The sequence below is a fragment of the Oncorhynchus mykiss genome, chromosome 15 (genome assembly GCF_057628025.1).
Source record: "Oncorhynchus mykiss isolate SJ-2025 chromosome 15, ASM5762802v1, whole genome shotgun sequence".
Classification (NCBI taxonomy): domain Eukaryota; kingdom Metazoa; phylum Chordata; class Actinopteri; order Salmoniformes; family Salmonidae; genus Oncorhynchus; species Oncorhynchus mykiss.
In genome coordinates, this window is record NC_143036.1 from 49106901 (window position 1) to 49131445 (window position 24545).

Here is a 24545-nt window from a genome sequence, read left to right on the forward strand (position 1 = left end):
AAATACAATAAAAATAAAACATAAACTACAGCCTCAAATCACAGCAATTCATACAACAAATCACAGGGTAGGGAGCAGAGCACCATCTACAACAGAATGCATATTCACTCAGATTGAAGTCACATGTTATGCCCGGGATATGAGGGTTGTAAGTAAGCATTTCACTATAAGGTCTACTACACCTGTTGTATTCGGTGCACAATAAACTTTGATTTGAATTGATTTGATTGGTCACAGCTCTGAGATGGACCAGACTAAAGGAGAGAGGAAATGTGAATAGTTTGGACTTTAGCGAGAAGCAAATGCCGAACTACACACACTGCTGGTTATATATAACACTGTAATAACTCACTCAGAGACGAGTTGCAGGTCTGAGCAATGAGACTGGAGAGGAATGGTATTCTGACTGAAATGACACTCACTCTCATACTGAAGGTAGACTGTAACAGTAATTACGTGTTGATGAGGAGCTCACAGAACTTGTAGTGGCCCTTGTCTGCAGCAATGGTGCACACGGTGTCTTGGGAGGTTTGGACAGGTGGCGTAAGCGCTCTTGTCCAGTAGCACATGCCCCATCTCAGTATAGCCATCTGACACAGCCTCCATGAGAGGAGTTTGACCAATCAGAGAGAACGTATGGGTCAGTGACATACTGCAACAAACAGTCTAACACCAAACATCATTCCTAATGTCTTTGACTCTAGCCCAGATAACATAACATGTCAGGTTCAGCCGATGATGGCTGCTCTCACCTTGACGCAGTGCTCCACGTTGGCAGGCCAGGGTCTGTGCTGTGTTACGTTTGGTCTCGATCTGAGTGTTGATGTCTGAGCCCATGTCCAGCAGCAGCTTGACCGCAGGGACGTGACCATTCATGGCAGCCATCAGAGGAGAGATACCCAGTGTCTTCTAGTCCTGAAAGGAAGCAAATACACAGTGAGATTGGAACAGACAAGGAGAGTAGGAAACATTAGGGATGTAACGATTCATGATAGGTATTGGTCCCCGGTTCAAATGTTTAAGATTTGAGTGCATCGGTCCCCAGGACCCTAAACTGATCCAAATGTACCAAATGTTATGAATCACCGGTTCAAATGACTTTCTTTCTACCTTCCTAAAATACATTATTTATCATTAATTTCTATTGGGCACAACATAAACTGAAAAACAAGAAAAACAAACAGCAAATGCATCTAACAAGTTTGTTTAGTCAGACCAAAAAGCAAATGAATGAAACAAAGCCATATTATCGAAATCAAATACTCCAACGAGCACATGAACGCAGCATAACCACATGGGAAGGTGGTAATTACTCGTTGCAATTTGGATGCATTCACACATGCTTTGAACTCGTTGAAACGTCGATTGGCTAAAGGCCCACCAGCTGGTCAACCATAAACTACAAGAACAGTTATCAATCATTCTTGTCAAGAAAATACAGTGTGAAAAAATATATATGAATAGATTGCTTTTATAAATAATGTTTAGTTGTTACACTTAACTGCCGAAAAATCTGTTATGGAGATAATTTCCTGATACTGCTTTCATTTCCTGATACAGTGCTAGAGGCGTCACTACAAACACTTTGGTTCGAATCCAGGCTGTATCACAACTGGCTGTGATTGGGAGTCCCATAGTGCGGCGCACAATTGGCTCAGCGTTGTCCCGGTTTATAAATAAATAAGAATTTGTTCTTAACTGACTTGCCTAGTTACATAAAAAAACGTAGAGGCCATAATGGGAGAGAAGTCGGAGCTCATGCAGCGTTCCATTCAACTGGGAACTCGGGAATCTCCGACATCTGACCTCAGTGTGTTCAATATAACTTGCAATTCGGAAAAATGTGTTTCGAATTGGAAAATGTGTTTTGAACGGTCATCCAACTCGAAATTCCAAGTCGGAAACTTGGATCATCCTCGAGCTCCGAATTCTCCGAACTCAATATCCCTTACGTCACGATTTGACCTCTTTTCCCCCCCGAATCCGAGTGGTCGTGAAAGCGCGACTTGTGAGGGTGTTTTTTCCCCCACTTGGTTAAGAACGGAGTACCTTACAAAACTACAACAAATTTACCATAAATGTTGATGTACACATATCTGGATACATGATTTTGTATAGGGAATTAAGTAAAACCATGGTTCTAGTTTTATTGAGGCGGATGTGGAGGCGGAAGTGGAGGATTGGTACATGGTAGTGATATGGTCATTGCTAGCAAAAGAAAGGTGGATAGTAATCTCAATATATACAATATTGGAAAGTCCAAAGTGTTGAGCAACATAGGCGTCTAATGAACAATTTTAGACGAAATGTTTATCCTGAAAAAAGGTATATTGTTCTAGAACTGTGCGAGCAAACTAAAGAAAGACCATGCGAAGTTTTTCGCCAGCAACTAGCAAGCAGTCACAGCACCGTGTGGCTAGGCTAAATTAGCTAGGAAGTATCGTCGTTTTTAATGACAACAGCAGCTAGAAGTACTCGAGTGACACGAAGCAGGATAACCGTATGCATGAGAATGGTTTCAATTAGCTTGTCTGGTTTATTGTGGAGCAAATAACGTCTGTTGCTGCATCGGGAAGGTCGACCCTTCAACTGCACGGATCCCCCTGTCTGTTGTAGCGACGAGCTAGCTAAGTTAACGTTCTCCTTCAAATGAATGGACGTCGGAGTGGACACGGTTTGATCAACAATGTGCGCTAATTGCTAGCTAACTGCCCTCGTTTCAATGTTGATGGTCATCAGCTTCTCGTCCGGATGAAAGAGGATCGCACTCATTTAGGCTGGAAAACGACTCAAGAATGGCATAATTAGATTGGATAATCACTGAGGCGCAACTTTAAATGGATGATATTGCGAAATCTGGATGAAATAATACAATATCCTGGCACATGAAGATGTCACAACCGATGGATATTCAAAAGTGAAATCGCAAATAATGTGGATAATGTTTATTCGATGAATATGGAGCTTAGAATAGTTATAAATGCAATTTTTTTCCGGCCGTTTTTATGTTGATGGGGGATCATATGTCCAGGGGAGCGATGGCGCTTTGACTGATCTTGTCCTGCGCTCCAGGTAGTTCTCAGTTCTGCAGTTTACGTTGCTGCACAGGAGTGGTGGGGGTGGACGCCGCCCGGCTTGGCCCAGTAATTTCCTTAAAATGGAATAGGAATGGACATTTTATTTTTGATATTTTTACAGTTTTGTCTTTGAGACGTCAACTCAACAATATTGTCATGTCGCCCAGCTGTTGGCATATCAAGAAATTGTCTTCATTGAAATGATTTTTTCTTGATACTAAAACAATCATGAACATGAAGGAGAAGTTGCCGAAGCAACAATATGTGTGCTAATTGAAAGATGGCCTAATCATGGACTGATGTCACTCACAGATGTCAACATAATACATTTTTAACACAAGTACGATTGGCTTTTTAAAGAAAATTTAACAGTTGTGATTTCATCATGTCCGATTTTGCTGAATTCGTACCCCCTCCCGAGTGCCCAGTTTTTGAGCCGAGTTGGGAAGATTTTTCGGATCCACTAGGATTTATAAACAAGATTCGACCTATTGCAGAGAGAACTGGCATCTGCAAAATTCGACCGCCCGAGGTAACCTCACTGTTTCTGCTTTTGGAATATAACACATTGCTTCCATTTTAAGATTTACGCCTGCGTTGGTTTGTGCCCATGTCATCTACTTATGGTATTTTCGGCCTAGCCCGACGCACATTTTTAGTTGGGTAAGGCCATTTTACTCGTTGAATGTTTCACTTGTGGAGGTCAAATGTGAGTCAAATTTCATGTTTGTTAATAATTTTATTTAAACAATGATTTTGGATGTTTATATTTTGCCAAACAGTTAGAGTAAAGTCGTCTTTAAAACAGCGGCCTCTATTCCAGACTCTCGTCTATGACTCTTTGTTTTCTTTTTTTGGTGTTTCCTGGACTGATCGCAACTTACATTCGGAATATCAAGTAACGTTACACGAATTAGATGATGTCTAGATACATTTTTGAACTATTAACAATTTGAAATGAACTTCTAGTTGCTTTTCATTTGATGCCCTATATTTTCAAGTCTTTATTACATCATGACTACCATATCAACAATATCCATGTATTTTGCTGTAATGAGTAATATATATATATATATATATATATATATATATATATATATATATATATATATATATATATATATATTTTTTTTTTTTTTTTTGGGGGGGGGGATAGGCTAACAGTAGCAGGACGTGGAATTAGAACCTTAATGCTCTGCTTTTCGTCTTTTTCATATTTGGCCTTGTGCAAATCAAATGTATGTCTAATATTGCACTTTTTTGTATTTTTCTCTCTTACTCTTATTTCCCACATGGAACATTTTGCGTGATTAGGCTAACCCTCTTATATTTGGTCTATTTTGCACCAACTGAAACTTGAGTTGCTTCTGGGAGGTTTTCTTTGATGCACTGTGCTCCAATATTATTTGTCTTTTGGGTATAAGGCTTTGACGCATTTAGACTACAGGGACTTAAATTATTTGTGTCATATCCAGTAATGTCGGATCGATTTGAAACGTTTTTATATGTTTTTTTTTTTTTTAAAACATGTAATTTCCTGGGCCGACTCTTTCCTAATCTATCCACACATCCCAATATTTATGTGTGAATGGGATTTGAAGTGTTATGTAATGTTTATGTTGACAAGTGTTTTCTTCTTTTTTATTGTTGCTTTTACTTCCTCATTACTTCATTGTATGAAAATCTGAACCAAAGTTGTTAATTTGGTTTCAATTGTAATCTTTTGTCTGTTAGGACTGGGCACCCCCTTTCGCCTGCGACATACGCAACTTCCGCTTCACTCCCAGAGTCCAGAGACTCAATGAATTGGAGGTAAGTATACTGTACCTAGTTACAACAACCTAGTTACAACACTGTGAAGGCTATGTTGGAAATACAGTTAGGTGGCCTGTTTGTAGTCATTATAAGGTATAGGCCTAAATAGAGCTATTGCCTAAGTAAGTAGTCAATTCAGCTGATTTTGTCAGTATTTAACCATATGTTATTATGTCTTTTAATAAAGATGTAGAGGTCTATGAATACTCATGTTTTTTTGTGACGAGGTAGCCTATACGTTGTTGTGGCTGGACAGTGCAGACCTTATGTGCATTGACTGTAGCTGTCGTCGCATTTTGGGGGCAGCACTCTTGAATACAATTACTGAGTTAACAGCGCTGCCTGAATGGGTGGTAGGCCTAGGCCTGCTTTAAGGGTTTTTATGGTCAGAAAAGTTGTAGCTTAGCCTACATTAAGAGTTTAAAGGATATTACTCACTGGAATGTGTAGGCTTTGTCTTTACTTTGATTTCTCCTAGGATTCAGCACCCAAAGAGACCTCTTTATACTCCTGTTTATGGTGGAGTGTGCCAGATTTTTCATTTGAATTGACTTTCATGTGTTTGTGTACCCTTCCCTTACCTCTCCCATTGCTTTCAGGCCCTCACTCGAGTCAAGCTCAACTTCCTGGATCAGATTGCCAAGTTCTGGGAGCTGCAGGGGTCCAGGCTGCGCTTCCCTCATGTGGAGAGGAAGATCCTTGATCTGTACCAGCTCAGCAAGGTAAGACCGGAGTCAGACCATTAACCTGAACAGTATATTGTTTTTTATAAACATGCAGGGTGGTGTTTGTAAGTATACTGTAATTTATTTATACCTGAGGAGTAAGTAGTTTGTTTTGGATTTTGTTTTAGGACAACAACGAGGTGCTAAGTGCTGGTGTACATTTGAATGTCTCCTTAGTTTTCTGAAAATATGCTTTTTGTGTATGAGTCAACCACAACCATCTTACTAAAAAAACATTGTATTTCAGATTGTCTCCTCCGAGGGAGGCTTTGGAACAGTGTGTAAGGAGAAGAGATGGTCCAAGGTGGCCAGCAGGATGGGTTTCCCCCCGGGGAAAGGTATGGGCTCTCTGCTGCGGTCCCACTTTGAGAGGATCCTCTACCCCTATGAGCTCTTCCAGTCTGGAGCAACGCTCACTGTAAGCACTTATTGGCCGACACATGCACACAATAACATTTAGGCTAGGTGTCTGTGGAGTCTGAGAAATGTTTCTGTGATGTCAATAGCGGTAGTGAATTGCTTCAGCCTTCTTTCGGCAAGTGTTAGGTGTGGATCATCATAGGTTTGTGCTGTGTATTCACACGTTTACATACTCACAACTCATGTCAATACCCTGTCATGTGGTTCTTTCCCTTTGTGCTTTGTCATCCTACAGCCACATTTGTAACAGTGTTCTGAACAGAGGAGGCTGGTGGGAAGAGCTATAGGAGGACAGGCTCATTGTAACGGCTGGGATAGACTCAATCCAGCCATTACAATGAGCCTGTCCTCTTATAGTTCCTCCCACCCGCCTCTTCTGGTTCTGTATCACAACATGTAAGGGATGAACGATGTGGAAGGTGGTTTCCACAACGTGCTAGTGGAATGGAACTAACCTTCTACGGAGTTGCATTTTTTTCCCAGAGAACACAGAGCCTCGAGTTGATTATCCCTTTTATACCTTGGCTATAATTTAACACCTTTGTAGCTAGAAATGTGTCCAACATCCACTGGAATAGCTAGCAAGTTTACTAGATAGCTACAGTACTTGCCTTTGCTAACCAATCAGACTTGCTAGTTTAGCTAACCAAACCATCAGTCCTAGCTTGCCATTATGAAAATCAAATTCAATAATGTTTTTCATTAGAATTTTGCTTTCAAAAGAAGCTCAAACATAGAACGAATTATAGCCATTGAATGCTACCGTGCAGATATACCATGTGTTATAGAGAATTATACAACGGGTGAGCCTATTGCTGATTGGTTAAATGCGCATTCCAGCCTGTGTCTATTCCACAAGTTTCCACCAGCTTAATCTATTATGTTAAAATGCCTATTTACTCTGTTCCGTCTGTCTGCGCAATCCACTTTCTCATCAGCCCAGCCAGGCAAATTATAAACTTGATCTCCACTATAACAAGCATCTAGATATTCTCACATTTCTTTTAGACTAACATTTAGTTTTCAACAGCGAAGATTAGTATAAACTTTGCTGTCTGTCTCTCAGACATTTGTGATATTGTTGCAATATTCAAATTGGATCTCCAACTGTCCCATAGTAATGAACGTGTGGGAGTCAGGACGAGACAGAGGCAGGCAGCGTTTCTCATTCAGTTGAAATCATGAATCAGCTGGCATCATTTTTGTGGATATATACAAAGAAATGTCAATTGACAAAAGGTAAAACAAAACAAAGTGCAGCTAGTTTGCAGTCTTTACAGCTTCAGTGTTTGAAGTGATTATGTTGGCTTGCTCAACAGTGTGCTGACGAGAGCACAGTTTATATGCCAGGTGAAATCGCACCTCATTGTTTGACGTGACTAAGTTAGCAAGTTAGCAAGCACGGGATAAGAACTTTGCCAGCCAGTAATGCAATCGAACGTTTTGAACGAACAAAAAGACTGAACGACTGGGTCGTGTATCTAGCAACTGAACCAATAGAATGCATGACCAGCCGGCTTGGGTAGCAACCCTAGATTTTATGTCGGGACTATCTTGTAGAATGATTAAATAGTATGAATAAATTAATCAAAATAATGTTTTTAATGAAAATATGTCAGTCATTATTTGAATATGTAACCTGTTGTATAAAAGTGATAATGCCCTTAAAGCCGGTGTTTGGAAGATATATTGGCACGGTTTGTCTTCCCTTGGGCCTAACAACACCCATTCCAATATATCCTCCAATACTGGCTTATCGGGCATTATCACTTAAATAATGCATGCTCTATAATGCCAATCAGAAATGTGTATTCAACAATGCCATGGTATAAATGTTACTACTCCCTGCTCTATTCAACCACTCCAAGAAGCTAGAAACCAACACCTTACATCTGCAACAGTAAAACCTACCATACCACCACCTTGTTGTGAAGTGGGTTTGTAGGTGTTCTCCTGCCTCTGTTGTGGTCTTTTACCTCTGCTCCCTACCTTCTCTGTCCCCCTCAGGGTATCCACCGTCTGTACGAGGAGGGAGATGATGGAGAGGAGCAGGACGAGGGCATGGGGGAAGAGGAGGATGAAGAGGACAGAGAGAGGGACAGCCTGAGTGATGGGACTCCGAACAAGGACTGCCCGCTCCCTGAGCGACGCTCTCGCCGCCTGAAGTCTGAGGTCGGTGATGAGGTGATCACCGGAGACTATATTTTATTTTATCACTTTCATTTTGATTTCACATGGTGATTTACTAAAAATATCTGCCTTTTTACTCTTCTGTTTTTTTGCCTAACTTGTTTGTGGACTTAATGTACTGGAAATGCAATTGCTGGATAGAGATACATTCTCATTAACAAGAGGGCCTTTGCAGCCTGTGTGCTGGCTCTGGACTCATTAGCTACATTCTCAATAGCCAGAGAGCCTTAGCCCTGCGCAAAGTGCCCATAACATCAAGAGATTTCTCTCTCTCTCTCTCTCTTGGCAAATCTGCTCGTCACCCTGTGTCATGGGGTCATGTGGTTACTGTAAGGGCTTGTAAATTGTATTTGTCACAAGTGCCGAATACAACAGGTGTAGTGAAATGCTTACTGACAAGCCCTTAACCAACAGTGCAGTTCTACAAAAAAAGTGTTTAACTATTTACAAAAGTAACTGAAGTAAAAAATATATATAAAAATAAATAATAATAATTAAGGATCAACCATAAAATAACAGTAGCGAGGCTATATACAGGACATACCGGTACAGAGTTTCCTTAGCCAACAAGACGCGTAACGAATAGCAAAATTACTAGCCTATGTCAAACTGATATCCCCGTAGTAGAAAAGTTTACCTATTCTATTGGTCAGCTTGTCGAAAGAAATAGCCTATCCAAACTGACTTTGGGACAGTAGGTCTAGGCTACATAGAAAACTTTAAAAAGCAAATAGTCTGATGCAACAGGTTAGAAAATGTAGCTTATTATTGATAAACTATTTCTTCACATTACATACTATTTTTTTCACATAAGCGCAGCAATGTGTAGCAGTCTATGCACAAATAATGCAATTGGTGAGAACACGGCTGTCAAAAGGGCACATGCGAGTGGTTTCATGTGACAGAGATGAAAATATCCATTAGAAATGTAGAAAGAGGACAGATCTAAAATGATTGTTCCTTTGGCTACTGGACAATGAAATAAAGGTGATATAAAATAATTGCCTTTGTGGATATGGTCTGATTTTTGCTCGACTACTTTTAAGCAAGTTAAGACGTGCCTCATGTATTAAAACGTTCAGGTTTCAAACAATTAAGTATATGTTTTCAAAATGCATACGGTCTCAAGTTCATTGCAAAGTGGTGTGTGTGATGCGCTGATGAAACCTGTCTACCGTTGCCTATGCATTTGCTGTTTGAGCTACTTTAGCAGCAGCTCTTGTGCTGTCTTGACAGATTTTCTGCTCAAAGGCTCTGTATCTGTACGCGTGTGATGAATAAGATACGTAACGAATATACTGTACGCGTGCCAATTTAATTCCATAACAGTATGCAAATTCACCTATAGACCGATAAGCACTATTTCGCAATGTGATTCTTTTCTTATTATCCAAGAAAATTTGCTACAGGCAATTTTATTTTTCTGCGTTTAAAAAAACCTTTATCTGCCAGAAGCCGGCTACTACCAGTTAACGGAGTTAGAGTTAGTCCAGAGTTAACTTACTGTATTACTGCTGCTGTTTTAATTATTTGTTACTTTTTTATTTTCTGCTTATCTATTTTGTTTACATTATTTTCTTCTCAAAGCATTGTTGGTTAAGGGCTTGTAAGTAAGAATTTCACTAAGGTAACCTGTTGTAGTTGGCGCATGTGACAAATAAAATACAGTTTTGTTTGTGTATTTTGGCATAAAGACATCCAAATGACATACAATATACAGCCTACAGAGGTATCGCCATGGATTCATTGATTATCCAAGCCCAATATCACATTGCTATTGTTGGCTACCTTTTAAATGAACAGCAACCCAGCGTCTGCCCCTTCATGTCCTAGATTCCCCAGCTGCAGTCAGTGGAACTCTCGATGGGGTCAGTGGCTGATGTTTGTCGATCCTGTTGGAATGACAAACTGTTTCCTGGACATCTCTCCAGGACTCTGCATCTGAAATAGCACCCTATTCCCTATATATTACACTACTTTTGACCGGGCCTGCATATAGGGGAAAGGGTGACATTTTGGACTTGTCCCAGGAACGTTCCTTGATGTTGTATTATGTTTTTGTCTCCTCTCCTAGCGGGAAATCAAAGAGCCCAAGACCCTGCATATCTTTGGCAGTGTTCCCAAGATGGTTGGGTTAGAGATTGTACCAGCTGGTAAGGAACTTAGCTAGTATTTATTTGACTTCACTTACTCGGAGCAGATACTGCAACGACAAGTTCAGGGATTTTTCTACTTTTGAAACTGTTGGGCAGCCCGCCTCAACATTTTTTCGGGACGCTTAAGTCCAAACTTTTTATTTATTATTATTTATTTATAATTTTTTGAATAATTTGTAAATGCGTTTTCGGAATGTTAAAATACTTTCAGAGTAAACTTAAACCAGATATAAAGTATGTAGGAAATATAATGGCACTATACAGTGCATTCGGAAAGTATTCAGACTAGAGGTCGACCGATTAATCGGAATGGCCGATTTTAATTAGGGCCGATATCAAGTTTTCATAACAATCGGAAATCGGTATTTTTGGATGCCGATTTTGACTATTTAAAAAAAAAATTTTTGTTGTTATTTTTATCTTTTTAACAACATTATTTAACGAGGCAAGTCAGTTAAGAACACATTCTTATTTTCAACGACGGCCTAGGAACGGTGGGTTAACTGCCTCGTTCAGGGGCAGAACGACAGATTTTTACCTTGTCAGCTCAGGGGATTCAATCTTGCAACCTTACCGTTAACTAGTCCAACGCTCTAACCACCTGATTACATTGCACTCCACGAGGAGCCTGCCTGTTACGCGAATGCAGTAAGAAGCCAAGGTAAGTTGTTAGCTAGCATTAAACTTATCTTATAAAATCAATCAATCACTACTTATGGTTGATGGTGATGGTTGATGATATTACTAGTTTATCTAGCGTGTCCTGCGTTGCATATAATCGATGCGGTGCGCATTCGCGAAAAAGGACTGTCGTTGCTCCAACGTGTACCTAACCATAAACATAAACGCCTTTCTTAAAATCAATACACAGAGGTATATATTTTTAAACCTGCATATTTAGCTAAAAGAAAGGTTAGCAGGCAATATTAACCAGGTGAAATTGTGTCACTTCTCTTGCGTTCATTGCATGCAGAGTCAGGGTATATGCAACAGTTTGGGTCGCCTGGCTCATTGCAAACTAATTTGCCAGAATTTTACGTAATTATGACAACATTGAAGGTTGTGCAATGTAACAGCAGTATTTAGACTTAGGGATGCCATCCATTAGATAAAATATGGAACGGTTCCGTATTTCACTGAAAGAATAAACGTCTTGTTTTCGAAATGATAGTTTCCGGATTTGACCACATTAATGACCTAAGGCTCGTATTTCTGTGTGTTATTATTATCATTAAGTCTATGATTTGATAGAGTAGTCTGACTGAGCGATGGTAGGCACCAGCAGGCTCGTAAGCACGCAATGCTTCAAGTATTGCACTGTTTATGACTTCAAGCCTATCTATTCCCGAGATTAGGCTGGTGTAACCGATGTGAAATGACTAGCTAGTTAGCGGAGTGCGCGCTAATAGCGTTTCAAACGTCACTCGCTCTGAGACTTGGAGTAGTTGTTCCCCTTGCTCTGTATGGGTAACGTTGCTTCGAGGGTGGCTGTTGTCGATGTGTTCCTGGTTTGAGCCCAGGTAGCGGCGAGGAGAGGGATGGAAGCTATACTGTTACACTGGCAATACTAAAGTGCCTTTTAAGAACATCCAATAGTCAAAGGTATATAAATACAAATGGTATAGAGAGATAGTCCTATAATTCCTATAATAACTACAACCTAAAACTTCTTACCTGGGAATATTGAAGACTCGTGTTAAAAGGAACCACCAGCTTTCAATTTCATATGTTCTCATGTTCTGAGCAAGCAACTGAAACGTTAGCTTTCTTACATAGCACATATTACACTTTTACTTTCTTCTCCAACACTTTTTTTTTGCATTATTTAAACCAAATTGAACATGTTTCATTATTTATTTGAGGCTAAATTGATTTTATTGATGTATTTATTATATTAAGTTAAAATAAGTGTTCATTCAGTGTTGTTGTAATTGTCATTATTACAAATATTGAAAAGAAATGAGCCGATTAATCGGTATCGGCTTTTTTTTTGGGTCCTCCAATAATCGGTATCGGTGTTGAAAAATCATAATCGGTCGACCTCTAATTCAGACACTTCACTTTTTCCATATTTTGTTACGTTTCAGCCTTATTATAAAATGAAAAATACGAAGAATAAAATATTGAGGAACTATAAAAATAATACCCATAATGACAAAGCGAAAACAGGTTTTTAGAAATGTTTGCTTATTTATACAATTTTTAAAACATACGTTATTTACATAAGTATTCAGACCCTTTGCTATGAGACTTGACATTGAGCCCCTGTTTCCATTTATCATCCTTGAGATGTTTCTACAACTTGATTGGAGTCCACCTGTGGTAAATTTCATTGATTGGACAATAGCTGGAAAGGCACACACCGGTCTGTATAAGGCCCACAGTTGATGGTGCATGTCAGAGCAAAAACCAATCATGAGGTCAAAGGCAGTATTGGAAAAAGTACCCAATTGGCATACTTGAGTAAAAGGAAAACTTTTTTTAAAGAAAAATTACTTAAGTAAAAGTGGAAGTCATCAAGTAAAATACAACTTGAGTAAAAGTTTAAACGTGTATGTTTTTAAGTATACTTAAGTATCAAAAGTAAATGTAATTGCTAAAATATACTTAAGTATGAAAAGCATAAATCATTTCAAATTCTTTATATTAAGCAAACCAGACGGCACTATTTTCGTTTGAATTTACGGATAACCAGGAGCACACTCCAACACTAATTTACAAACGAAGCATTTGTGTTTAGTGAGTCTGACAGATCAGAGGCAGTAGGGATGACCAGGGAGGTTCTCTTGATAAGTGCGTGATTTGGACCATTTTACTGTCCTGCTAAGCATTCCAAATGTAACGGGTACTTTTGGGTGTCAGGGAAAATCTAAGTAAAATTGTAAATTTTCTTTTGGGATGTAGTAAAGTAAAACTAGTCAAAAATACACTGCTCAAAAAAATAAAGGGAACACTTAAACAACACAATGTAACTCCAAGTAAATCACACTTCTGTGAAATCAAACTGTCCACTTAGGAAGCAACACTGATTGACAATAAATTTCACATGCTGTTGTGCAAATGGAAAAGACAATAGGTGGAAATTATAGGCAATTAGCAAGACACCCCCAATAAAGGAGTGGTTCTGCAGGTGGAGACAACAGACCACTTCTCAGTTGCTATGCTTCCTGGCTGATGTTTTGGTCACTTTTGAATGCTGGCGGTCTTTCACTCTAGTGGTAGCATGAGACGGAGTCTACAACCACACAAGTGTCTCAGGTAGTGCAACTCATCCAGGATGACACATCAATGCGAGCTGTGGCAAGAAGGTTTGCTGTGTCTGTCAGCGTAGTGTCCAGAGCATGGAGGCACTACCAGGAGACAGGCCAGAACATCAGGAGACGTGGAGGAGGCCGTAGGAGGGCAACAACCCAGCAGCAGGACTGCTACCTCCGCCTTTGTGCAAGGAGGAGCAGGAGGAGCACTGCCAGAGCCCTGCAAAATGACATTCAGCAGGCCACAAATGTGCATGTGTCTGCTCAAACAATCAGAAACAGACTCCATGAGGGTGGTAGGAGGGCCCGACGTCCACAGGTGGGGGTTGTGCTTACAGCCCAACACCGTGCAGGATGTTAGGCATTTGCCAGAGAACACCAAGATTGGCAAATTCGCCATTGGCGCCCTGTGCTCTTCACAGATGAAAGCAGGTTCACACTGAGCACGTGACAGAAGTGACAGAGTCTGGAGATGCCGTGGAGAACGTTCTGTTGCCTGAAACATCCTCCAGCATGACCAGTTTGGTGGTGGGTCAGTCATGGTGTGTGGTGGCATTTCTTTGGGGGGCCGCACAGCCCTCCATGTGCTTGCCAGAGGTAGCCTGACTGCCATTAGGTACCAAGATGAGATCCTCAGACCCCTTGTGAGACCATATGCTGGTGCGGTTGGCCCTGGGTTCCTCCTAATGTAAGACAATGCTAGACCTCATGTGGCTGGAGTGTGTCAGCAGTTCCTGCAAGAGCAAGGCATTGATGCTATGGACTGGCTCGCCCGTTCCCCAGACCTGAATCCAATTGAGCACATCTGGGACATCAGGTCTCGCTCCATCCACCAACGCCACGTTTCACCACAGACTGTCCAGGAGTTGGCGGATGCTTTAGTCCAGGTCTGGGAGGAGATCCCTCAGGAGACCATCCGCCACCTCATCAGGAGCATGCCCAGGCGTTGTAGGGAGGTCATACAGGCACGTGGAGGCCACACACTACTAGGCCTCATTTTGACTTGTTTTAAGGACATTACATCAAAGTTGGATCAGCCTGTAGTGTGGTTTTCCACTTTAATTTTGAGTGTGACTCCAAATCCAGACCTCCATGGGTTGATAAATTTGATTTCCTCCATTGATAATTTCTGTGTGATTTTGTTGTCAGCACATTCAACTATGTAAAGAAAAGTATTTAATACAAATATTTTGTTAATTCAGATCTAGGATGTGTTATTTTAGGGTTCCCATTATTTTTTTGAGCAGTGTATAAAATACAGATACCCCAAAAACTACTTAGTAGTACTTTAAAATTAAACTATTTCTGGTCAAAGGAATTGTCTGTAGGGCTCCAAGACAGGATTGTGTCGAGGCACAGATCTGGAGCATTGAAGATCCAAAAGTGGCCTCCATTATTCTTAAATGTTCTCTTGATAAGTGCATGAATTGGATCATTTTCCTGTCCTGCTAGGCATTCAACATGTAATATGTACCTTTGGGTGTCAGGGTAAATGTATGGAGTAAAACATACATTATTTTAATTAGGAGTGAAGTAAAAGTTGTCAAATATAAAAAGTACAGATACTCAAGTAAAAATACTTTAAAGTAGTACTTAACTAATTTACACCACTGGTGACCTCATCCATGAAGCTGGTTGAGAGAATGCCAAGAGTGTGCAAAGCTTTCATGAAGGCAAAGGGTGGCTATTTGAATCATCTTAAATATATTTTGATTTGTTAAACACCTTTTTTGGTTACTACATGATTCCATATATTATTTCATAGTTTTTTTATGTCTTCACTATTATTCTACAATGTAGAAAATGATCAAAATGAAAACCCTTAAATGAGTAGGTATTCTAAAACTAGATTTGTATTCTTATTGTGCACAAGACAGCTGTTTGATTCACATGCCTCAGTGGACTAATCCATTGCAGAAGCCATAGGGATCCCGCAGTCCATCACTCTGACATTCTTCTGAAATTGTAAATGGTTATGTAAGAATAATGGTGCAACATTAGTGAACACTATTTGACTATGATAAATGTGTTTTCTCCCGGGCTGGATAGTTTTCTGTCTGTCGTTCTGAAGCAATCTTCAGTGCGTCGTTGAATTGGCACCTTTCCCTATATGTTGCTATGTGCATAATAGCGTAGTTAACCAGCATATTGGTGTTGTGAACTAAGAGGTGGAGGCAGCAGCGGAGTGAAGAGACGAGGAAACCATTTTTGCTCTAATTGACTATGAAAATTGAGGCAAGAGTAAACTCCAACTTAATTAGGCCTATAATCAATAGCATAATTGTTAAATGTGCCTTGTTTAAAAAAAAATAATCCATATATATCTACAGTAATAAGACAGATCCTGCTTCTGTTGCCTGTTTTGAGTGTCTTGTTTAATAGCCTACTGATTTCTGTGAGCACCTAGCCTCAAGCTACTGCAATATGTTTGGTAAAGCAATTTCTCAAATTCAGCTGTTGTAAATCTTTGCTATGCTGTAATACAAGTAAAAAAAAAGAATTACATTGTTTTAACAGTCTCGGGTATGATTTAATTTAGTGTTTACAGTGTTCCAAACGGGCAGAACAATTTATATTGTAATCTAACAGCACCTGTTTGACACACACTACTCATGCAATGATTGCTCCTATACCCTCCTTTTGTCTGGATCTCCAGTAGTTTCCACAACTAAGTCAAATGTCTTCCACAGATTCAACTTTCCCTTTCCCTCCTGAGCAACCAGTAAACATTCCCCCGTTTTCAAGTTTGTCCTCCACATCCATTTTGCTGTCAGTTTTTAACCAATTTGTTGATGTGATTATGATCGTCTATAGGTCAGGCCTATTGGCCATGTGGATGCAATGCATTGCGTAAACAGAGCAGGGGTTGATGGAATAGAGAGGGAATTGTTTTCCTAAACAATTTTGGTAACAGAAGTATTCAGTCAGAGGAACAAGTAAGACATTAAATGGCTGTAATTATGTTGCAGCTTCAGCACGGACAGCACGATGAACACTTGCTGTGCTGTAGTGCCTGCTCGCTGGAGAGGAGTGAGAACGTGTGCCAGTCACACAGGCGCACTCACAGTAATTTTCTTTAACGCAGCGTGGCCATTGGGATCCCTCTTGAGTCGTTTGTTATTTCAGTAGTGTGCTTAAAGCACCAGAGAAGCTCTGTGCATTTCATTCAAACAGGGTGTGTCTATACACGTAAAAATACACTGTTTTGTCTACCAATGGATTGGTTGAAAGAACAGACTACTCTCGGTGGACCAAGATTTTTCTATTATATCTAGTCATGTTGACAAAAGATGATGAATACATTGAGCAATTATTTACATCTTGGCATGCTGTAAAATATTAGTTTTTTTTAACAGTTCCATTTGTTCATCCCTCATTACCTCAATTACTATGATACTCCCTTCACTGTTCATTGGCTGCACTAATTTCACTGTTTGTCTACATAACCTGGTTCAATCATTTACCATGTAACCCTGAAGAAGGCACTTTGTGCCGAAACGTTGGTTGCTATACCCATTAAATGTTTTGGAGCATAATTAGTGTGTAATGTTTTTTTCCTCTTTTTTGGGGGGGTGGGGGTGGGGATAAAAGTTGTGTAATGTCAATTTCCTCAGCTCGTTATTGGAACAATTCTATTCTCTTGTGTTACATGAGAAGAAGATGGGTTGAATAAGAAGCAGCGTCACCTGAAGGCCCAGGCCTTTGCCATTAAGATGCGACCACGCAAGGAGACCCTGGAGGTCAACTTTGTGAGTGTCACCAGTTAACTTCCTCATGTGTGTCTGTCTATTATTCTATAATCTCAATTTTGTAAGTGTGAGTTGATTTCCACTTTTTTTCTGTCTGTATTGTCCTGTTCTACTCACTTACAAATGAATCACTAGTTAGTTGCATGGACCACTTTTTGAATGTAATCATTTGACTGATTATTATTGTTCTGTATTTCCTGTTCTAGATCCCCCAGATTGACCTGTACATGTGCCTGATGTGTGGGCGAGGCGACGAGGAGGATCGCCTCCTGCTGTGTGACGGCTGTGATGATAGCTACCACACCTTCTGTCTGATTCCGCCCCTACAGGATGTCCCCAAGGGGGACTGGCGATGCCCCAAGTGTGTCGCTGAGGTATGGAGCTCTGGTGACTCTTCCACTACCCACTCCGAAGCCGATTCCTCACTTGAGAAACATACATGACAGCTGACTTGATGGAAGGTTTTTGCAGAAGTTGTTTGAGTTATAATTATGTCTTTATTGTGTCCCTTTTGGAAAATGTGTCTCATCTCAAACAGCACAACATCACCATATTTAGTGCATACATACAAAAATGTAAATCACAAGGAGAATTACAACAAAGATTCTTCAAAGTAGCCACCCTTTGCCTTGATGACAGCTTTGCACACTCTTGCCATTCTCTCAACCAGCTTCATGAGGTAGTCACCTGGAATGCATTTCAATTAACAGGTGTGCCTTGTCAAAAGTTAATTTGTGGAATTTCTTACCTCAATGTGTTTGAGCCAATCAGTTGTGTTGTGACAAGGTAAGGGTGGTATACAGAAGACAGCCCTATTTGGAAAAAGACCAAATCCATATTATGGCAACAGCTCAAATAAGCAAAGAGAAATGACAGTCCATCATTACTTTAAGACATGAAGGTCAGTCAGTCCGGATAATTTAAAGAACTTTGAAAGTTTCAGTCGCAAAAAACATCAAGCACTATGATGAAACTGGCTCTCATGAGGACCGTGACAGGCAATGGAAGACTCACAATTACCTCTGCTGCAGAGGATAAGTTCAATAGAGTTACCTGCACCTCTGACTGCAGCCCATATAAATGCTTCACAGAGTTCATGTAACAGACATATCTCAACATCAACTGTTCAGAGGAGACTGCATTAATCAGGCCTTCATGGTCAAATTCTCACAAAGTCTCACAAATGTCTTTGTGAGACTCAGAGTAGGTGAACGGATGATCTCTGCATGTGGGGTTCTTACCGTGAAGGAGGAGGTGTGATGGTGTGGGAGTGCTTTGCTGGTGACACTGTCTGTGATTTATTTAGAATTCAAGGCACACTTAACCAACATGGCTACCACAGCATTCTGCAGCGATACGCCATCCAATCTGGTTTGTGCTTATTGGGACTGTCATTTGTTATTCAACAGTACTATGCCCCAACACCTCCAGGCTGTGTAAGGAATATTTGTCCAAGCGGGAGAGTGATGGAGTGCTGCATCAGATGACCTGGCCTCCACATTCACCTGACCTCAACCCAATTGAGATGGTTTGGGATGAGCTGAACCACAGAGTGAAGGAAAAGCATCCAACAAGTGCTCAGCATATGTCGGAACTCCTTCAAGACTGTTGGAAAAGCATTCCAGGAGTGTGCAAAGTTGTCATCAAGGCAAAGTGTGCAGAATCTCAAATATAAAATATATTTTGATTTGTTTAACACTTTTTATTTGTTTTGGATACTACCTGATTCCATGTTTTATTTCATAGTTTTGATGTATTCACTATTATTCTACAATGTAAAAAATAGTAAAAATAAAGAAAAACCCTTGAATGAGTAGGTGTCCAAACTTTTGCCTGGTTCTGTACATATCATGTTGAGGACTAAGGGATAGGATGATGTTTTGTCACTGGCCGTCTCACCCCGTTTCACCCTACAGGAGTGCAGTAAGCCGCGGGAGGCGTTTGGCTTTGAGCAAGCCGTGAGGGAGTACACCCTCCAGAGCTTTGGAGAGATGGCTGACCACTTCAAGTCAGACTACTTCAACATGCCCGTGCACGTACGTATCAAAATCAAACGGTCACCTTGAGTTATAGGCAAGAATCAAAAAACATCTATGCTTTTGGAATACATATGTTCAGGTTAGGTCTGTATCTCAAAATCAAGTCAGATGCTGTCGACCCACTTTCTTTGGGTGATGTTTTCATCCTTCATGTTTGAAGTTGAACATCTAACCTTTCTCTCCCACTAATGTCCAATCACATGTAAACAATGCATGTGTTTGTATTCTCCTTTCTCTGCACCCCCAGATGGTGCCGACAGAGCTGGTGGAGAAGGAGTTCTGGCGTCTGGTGAGCTCCATCGAGGAGGATGTCATTGTGGAGTATGGAGCTGACATCAGCTCTAAGGAGGTGGGCAGTGGCTTCCCTGTCAGGGACGGCAAGAGACGGCTGCTGGGAGACCAAGAGGTAACTGCACCAACTTGGACAAAGGACCCAGGCTCTTTCTCGTTAGTCTTTCGCCGCCTTTTCAAAACGCATTGGAGGTGAAGATCCGTTGTTCCTACATTCGGACCTTGTCCTCTAATGCCTTTTATGGAGTAGAGAGAGGACACAAGGGATCGTGCTAAGATTGAGAAAGAGCTACGGTATGAAATCCACGCCCTTAACGGCTTTTAAGTTACTTTTGACCAGTAAGTAACTTCCATCACCTCTGTCTTGTTCTTCTGTAGGAGTACGCCAACTCAGGCTGGAACCTGAACAACATGCCAGTTTTGGAGCAGTCGGTCCTTACCCACATAAACGTGGATATCTCTGGCATGAAGGTGCCCTGGCTCTACGTGGGCATGTGCTTCTCCTCATTCTGCTGGCACATCGAGGACCACTGGAGCTACTCCATCAACTTCCTGCACTGGTAAAGTAACAAACAGAAATGCCTTGTCCTAAATCGACCGCTTGCCCAAATATTGAGTAATACTGTTTATTTTAGTCCAAAGGACATACATAAAATTTCTTAACACAGTCCTCAGTGGGAAGAGACCGACAAACACATGTACTAAACAATGTAAACCATATACAATGTTGCAATGGGTCGTAGATACAATTGTACTCCCATCTTCATTCTTCTGACTGTCTTCTGTGCCTGTCTGCCCCTCTCCCTCTCTCTCTCTCTGCCCGTCTGTCTGTTCGTCTGAAAATGTAATTTATTGGCATGACGTAACAATGTAAATATTGCAAATGCTTATTTTGGATATTTACAATATGAAAAAAAATGAGAATCAAAATTGTCAATGGGACAACAGTAACAACAATAACCAAGGGTCAAAATAAACATACATTGAACAATAACAATAAACCTTGAATAAGGGTTTCAAATTTGGGGAAATGACACTCTAATTGTTTTATATTTTTCACATTTTGTCAGGAAATGCAGCTCTTTCTCAGGTTCTGCTGTTGTGCAGTGGCTGCACAGCCTTTCCTCTACATGGAGCCAGGTTTTCATGTGTCTACCCTTCTCAATGACAAGGCTGTGCTCACTGAGTCTGTACTTTGTCAAGGTTTTTCTAAGGTTTTGATCAGCAACCATGGTCAAATAGTTAGCCACAGTGTACTTTCGATTTAGGGCCAGATAGCACTGGATTTTGCTTTGTGCTTGTGTTTCCCAATAAGCAATGTAGTTTTGTTTTGACTGTGTAGTAATTTGGTTTATTCTGATTGTTTGGATGTTCTGGTCCTGAGGCCTCAGTGTGTTAGTAGAACAGGTTTGTGAACTCAGCCCCAGGACCAGCTGGATGAGGGGACTGAGGCCTCAGTGTGTTAGTAGAACAGGTTTGTGAACTCAGCCCCAGGACCAGCTGGATGAGGGGACTGAGGCCTCAGTGTGTTAGTAGAACAGGTTTGTTTACTCAGCCCCAGGACCAGCTGGATGAGGGGACTGAGGCCTCAGTGTGTTAGTAGAACAGGTTTGTTTACTCAGCCCCAGGACCAGCTGGATGAGAGGACTGAGGCCTCAGTGTGTTAGTAGAACAGGTTTGTGAACTCAGCCCCAGGACCAGCTAGATGAGAGGACTGAGGCCTCAGTGTGTTAGTAGAACAGGTTTGTGAACTCAGCCCCAGGACCAGCTGGATGAGGGGACTGAGGCCTCAGTGTGTTAGTAGAACAGGTTTGTGAACTCAGCCCCAGGACCAGCTGGATGAGAGGACTGAGGCCTCAGTGTGTTAGTAGAACAGGTTTGTGAACTCAGCCCCAGGACCAGCTGGATGAGAGGACTATTTTCTTTGCTCAGCTCTTGGTATTGCAGGGTTGGTAGTGATATGAGAGGGGGTCACTGTATTGTAGATGTTTCCAAAACTTATTTGCTCTTTTTTTAGTTTTATTATTAGTGGATATTGGCCTAATTGGCCTAATTCTGCCCTGCATGCATTGTTTGTAGTTTTCCTCTGGACATGTAGTAGAATCTTATAGTACTCTGCATGCAGGTTTTCAATGGGGTGTTTGTCCCATTTGATGAAATCTTGTTTTGTAAGTGGACCCCACACCTCGCTGCCATAAAGTGCAATTGGTTCAATGACATTCAATTAGTTTTAGCAAAATTTTAATAGGTATTTCAATTTGAATTGGCTTTTTAATGGCGTAGAATTCCCTTTGTGCTTTCTCAGTTCATTCACTGCCTCATTAAGATGTCCAGTTGAGCTTATTTTTAAACCTAAGTATTTGTAGTGTGTGCAGTACTTTAAATATTTTGTACCAATTGAGGACTGGCTCTGGATCTTCTCTGGAAAATCATTATTTTTGTCTTTTTGGAGTTTACTGCCAGGGCCAAGGTCTGGCAGTACTGCTCTAGCAGATCCAGGCTCTGCTGTAGGCCATGTGCTGTTCTTAAAGATTGGGGTTATGAGTCCTTGATTCCTCGGGGCAAAACCCCGAGGACTAACTGTTCAGATTATTATTTCCCCCCCTCTGTTCCCTGAATTGTCTTTTGCCAAGGGATATTTCATAGGAACCTAGCAACTTTTGAAATATTTTGTAGTGACGTTACATTTTTTTGTAAGCAGTTTTTTTCTGGATCAAACGCGCTTTATAAATGGACATTTTGGATATATATGGACGGAATTACTCAAATAAAAGGAACAATTGTGATGTTTATGGGACATATTGGAGTGCCAACAAAAGAAGCTTGTCAAAGGTAATGCATGTTTTATATTTTATTTCAGCGTTTTGTGTAGCGCCTGCAGGGTTGAAATATGCTAACCCCTTTGTTCACTACTGGTGCAGATGGTGCAGGCTATCAGATAATAGCTTCTTATGCTTTCGCCAAAAAGCATTTTTAAAATCTGACATGTTGGCTGGATTCACAACGAGTGTAGCTTTAATTGAGTATTTTACATGTGTGATTTAATGAAAGTTTGAATTTTATAGCATTTTATTTGAATCTGGCGCTCTGCATTCTCCCTGTCAATTGGCCAGTTGAGACATTTGCGTCCCGCCTATCCCTAAGAGGTTTTAATATAGCCAATTAAAATGTTGCACTAGTGAGTTTGAGCATCTCATTTAGGATGCCATCAGGTCTGCATGCTTTTCTAAATTTGAGGGCCTGAAGTTTCTTAGAGCTCCTGGTCAGTAATTCAATAAAAATAAAATCTTTCTCGGTCTTTCTCGGTCTGTCTCTCTGTCGGTCTCTGTCTCTCTCTCATTGAAATTCAAGGTGCTTTATTGGCATGAAAAACATTGTCATTATTTCCAAAGCAACAACTTATACAATATACATTGTAATACAATTATAAACAATAACAAATAATATAAAACAGTAAATAATAATACAAAATAAAATACAAAAATAACAATATAGTAGAAATGTAATAAATATGAAAAGCTAAACATGGAAAATGAAACTATAACTAAATAACTGTCATCTTCACCATTACATCAGTACTACAACTATCTTCATCATTACTACTACTCCTACTACCACCACCATCACTAAACTGCTATCATTACCATCACCCTACCACTCATACCACTACTATTTGGAATGATAAACAACAATAATACTAATAATAAGTAAGTTACTGCTTACTATGCAGATGTTATTATTCAGTGTCCCTCAGGCTATGGCAAGCAAATGCATATTTGGATGCAAGAGAAGCCATTGCTCCTTCGCACATGAGTATTTTGAGTTTTTCCTCTGGGTTTAATAAGTTAAATTTTGGATTAAATGTCGCCATTTCTGTGAATAATGAATCTCTTTGTGAGGAATATTTATCACAGTAAAGGAGAAAGTGCATCTCTGTCTCTACCTCCCCTGTCATGCAGTTATCACATACACGCTCCTCTTTGGGTAGCCATGTCTTTTTATATCTGCCAATTGATGGTCACTCAGCCTGTACTTGGTAAGGGTCTGTCTCTGATTCGTGTCTCTGACAGAGTAGAGATAATCAGCCAATTCATATTCTCTGTTTAGGGTCAGATAGCAATTTAGTACGCTTTGGGTTTTGTTTCGTTTTTCCACTGTTGTAAATATGAGTCCTTTGATTGGTTCCATGATTTTGTTTATTGGAATTCTTTCTTTTGAAGCACTGCTGGTGTCAGCTTGGTTGGTTAGGTCCAACATCAGCTGACTGAGAGGGCTCGTTTCTGAGCTCACCTCTTGGGTTTTAAGTGCTTAAAATTGCATACTTGAATTCGGATTTGAATTTAGATGTAGCCAAAAATGTAATGTTCTTTTCTGTATTTTCATTACTCCTGGAAGGCGGCCCAATTCTGCCCTACATGCATTAGTTGGTGTATTTCTAGGGACTTGTAGATTTTTCTGACAGAATTCTGCATGTAGGGCTTCAATTGGATGTTTGTCCCACATTTTAAATTCCAGTTTGAGTGGCCCCCAAACTTTACTTCCGTAAAGAGCTATTGATTGGATTACACTGTCAAATTTTATGGCCAAATTCTAATTAAGATGTTGATTTTGAATAATTTCATTTTTATTGCATACAATGCCTTTTCTTTGAGTGCATTCGCTGCCATATCAAATCAAATTTTTATTTGTCACATACACATGATGTTAATGCGAGTGTAGCGAAATGCTTGTGCTTCTAGTTCTGACAATGCAGTAATAACCAACGAGTAATCTAGCTAACAATTCCAAAACTACTACCTTATACACACAAGTGTAAAGGGATAAAGAAT

General features: G+C 40.3%; 1 protein-coding gene and 1 long non-coding RNA gene across 13 annotated transcripts in view; one reads left to right on the top strand and one right to left on the bottom strand.

Annotated features, from left to right (window-relative positions):
- Positions 1-456: 456 nt before the first annotated feature.
- On the bottom strand, positions 457-1778 carry LOC149978077 (uncharacterized). The gene is made up of 3 exons (XR_016486725.1): positions 1503-1778; positions 753-915; positions 457-590 (listed from the first exon to the last, which is right to left on the bottom strand). It is a non-coding gene; the product is annotated as an uncharacterized LOC149978077 (long non-coding RNA).
- A 207-nt stretch (positions 1779-1985) lies between these two features.
- LOC110490148 (lysine-specific demethylase 5A) overlaps positions 1986-24545 on the top strand; it is a 45671-nt gene continuing 23111 nt past the window's right edge. For 2 of the 12 annotated variants that reach the window (XM_021563351.3, XM_090200221.1), the window contains exons 1-11: positions 1986-3609; positions 4812-4889; positions 5492-5614; positions 5865-6035; positions 8045-8209; positions 10302-10380; positions 17295-17386; positions 17593-17760; positions 19303-19422; positions 19673-19831; positions 20095-20276. In XM_021563351.3, coding sequence (XP_021419026.3) covers positions 3463-3609; positions 4812-4889; positions 5492-5614; positions 5865-6035; positions 8045-8209; positions 10302-10380; positions 17295-17386; positions 17593-17760; positions 19303-19422; positions 19673-19831; positions 20095-20276 — 1484 coding nt within the window. In that variant the 5' untranslated portion in view covers positions 1986-3462. Of the gene's footprint in view, positions 3610-3644; positions 3787-4811; positions 4890-5491; positions 5615-5864; positions 6036-8044; positions 8222-10301; positions 10381-17291; positions 17387-17592; positions 17761-19302; positions 19423-19672; positions 19832-20094; positions 20277-24545 lie in introns of those variants that run through there. The other 10 variants (XM_021563349.3, XM_090200219.1, XM_021563348.3 and 7 more) reach the window with 6 other exon arrangements.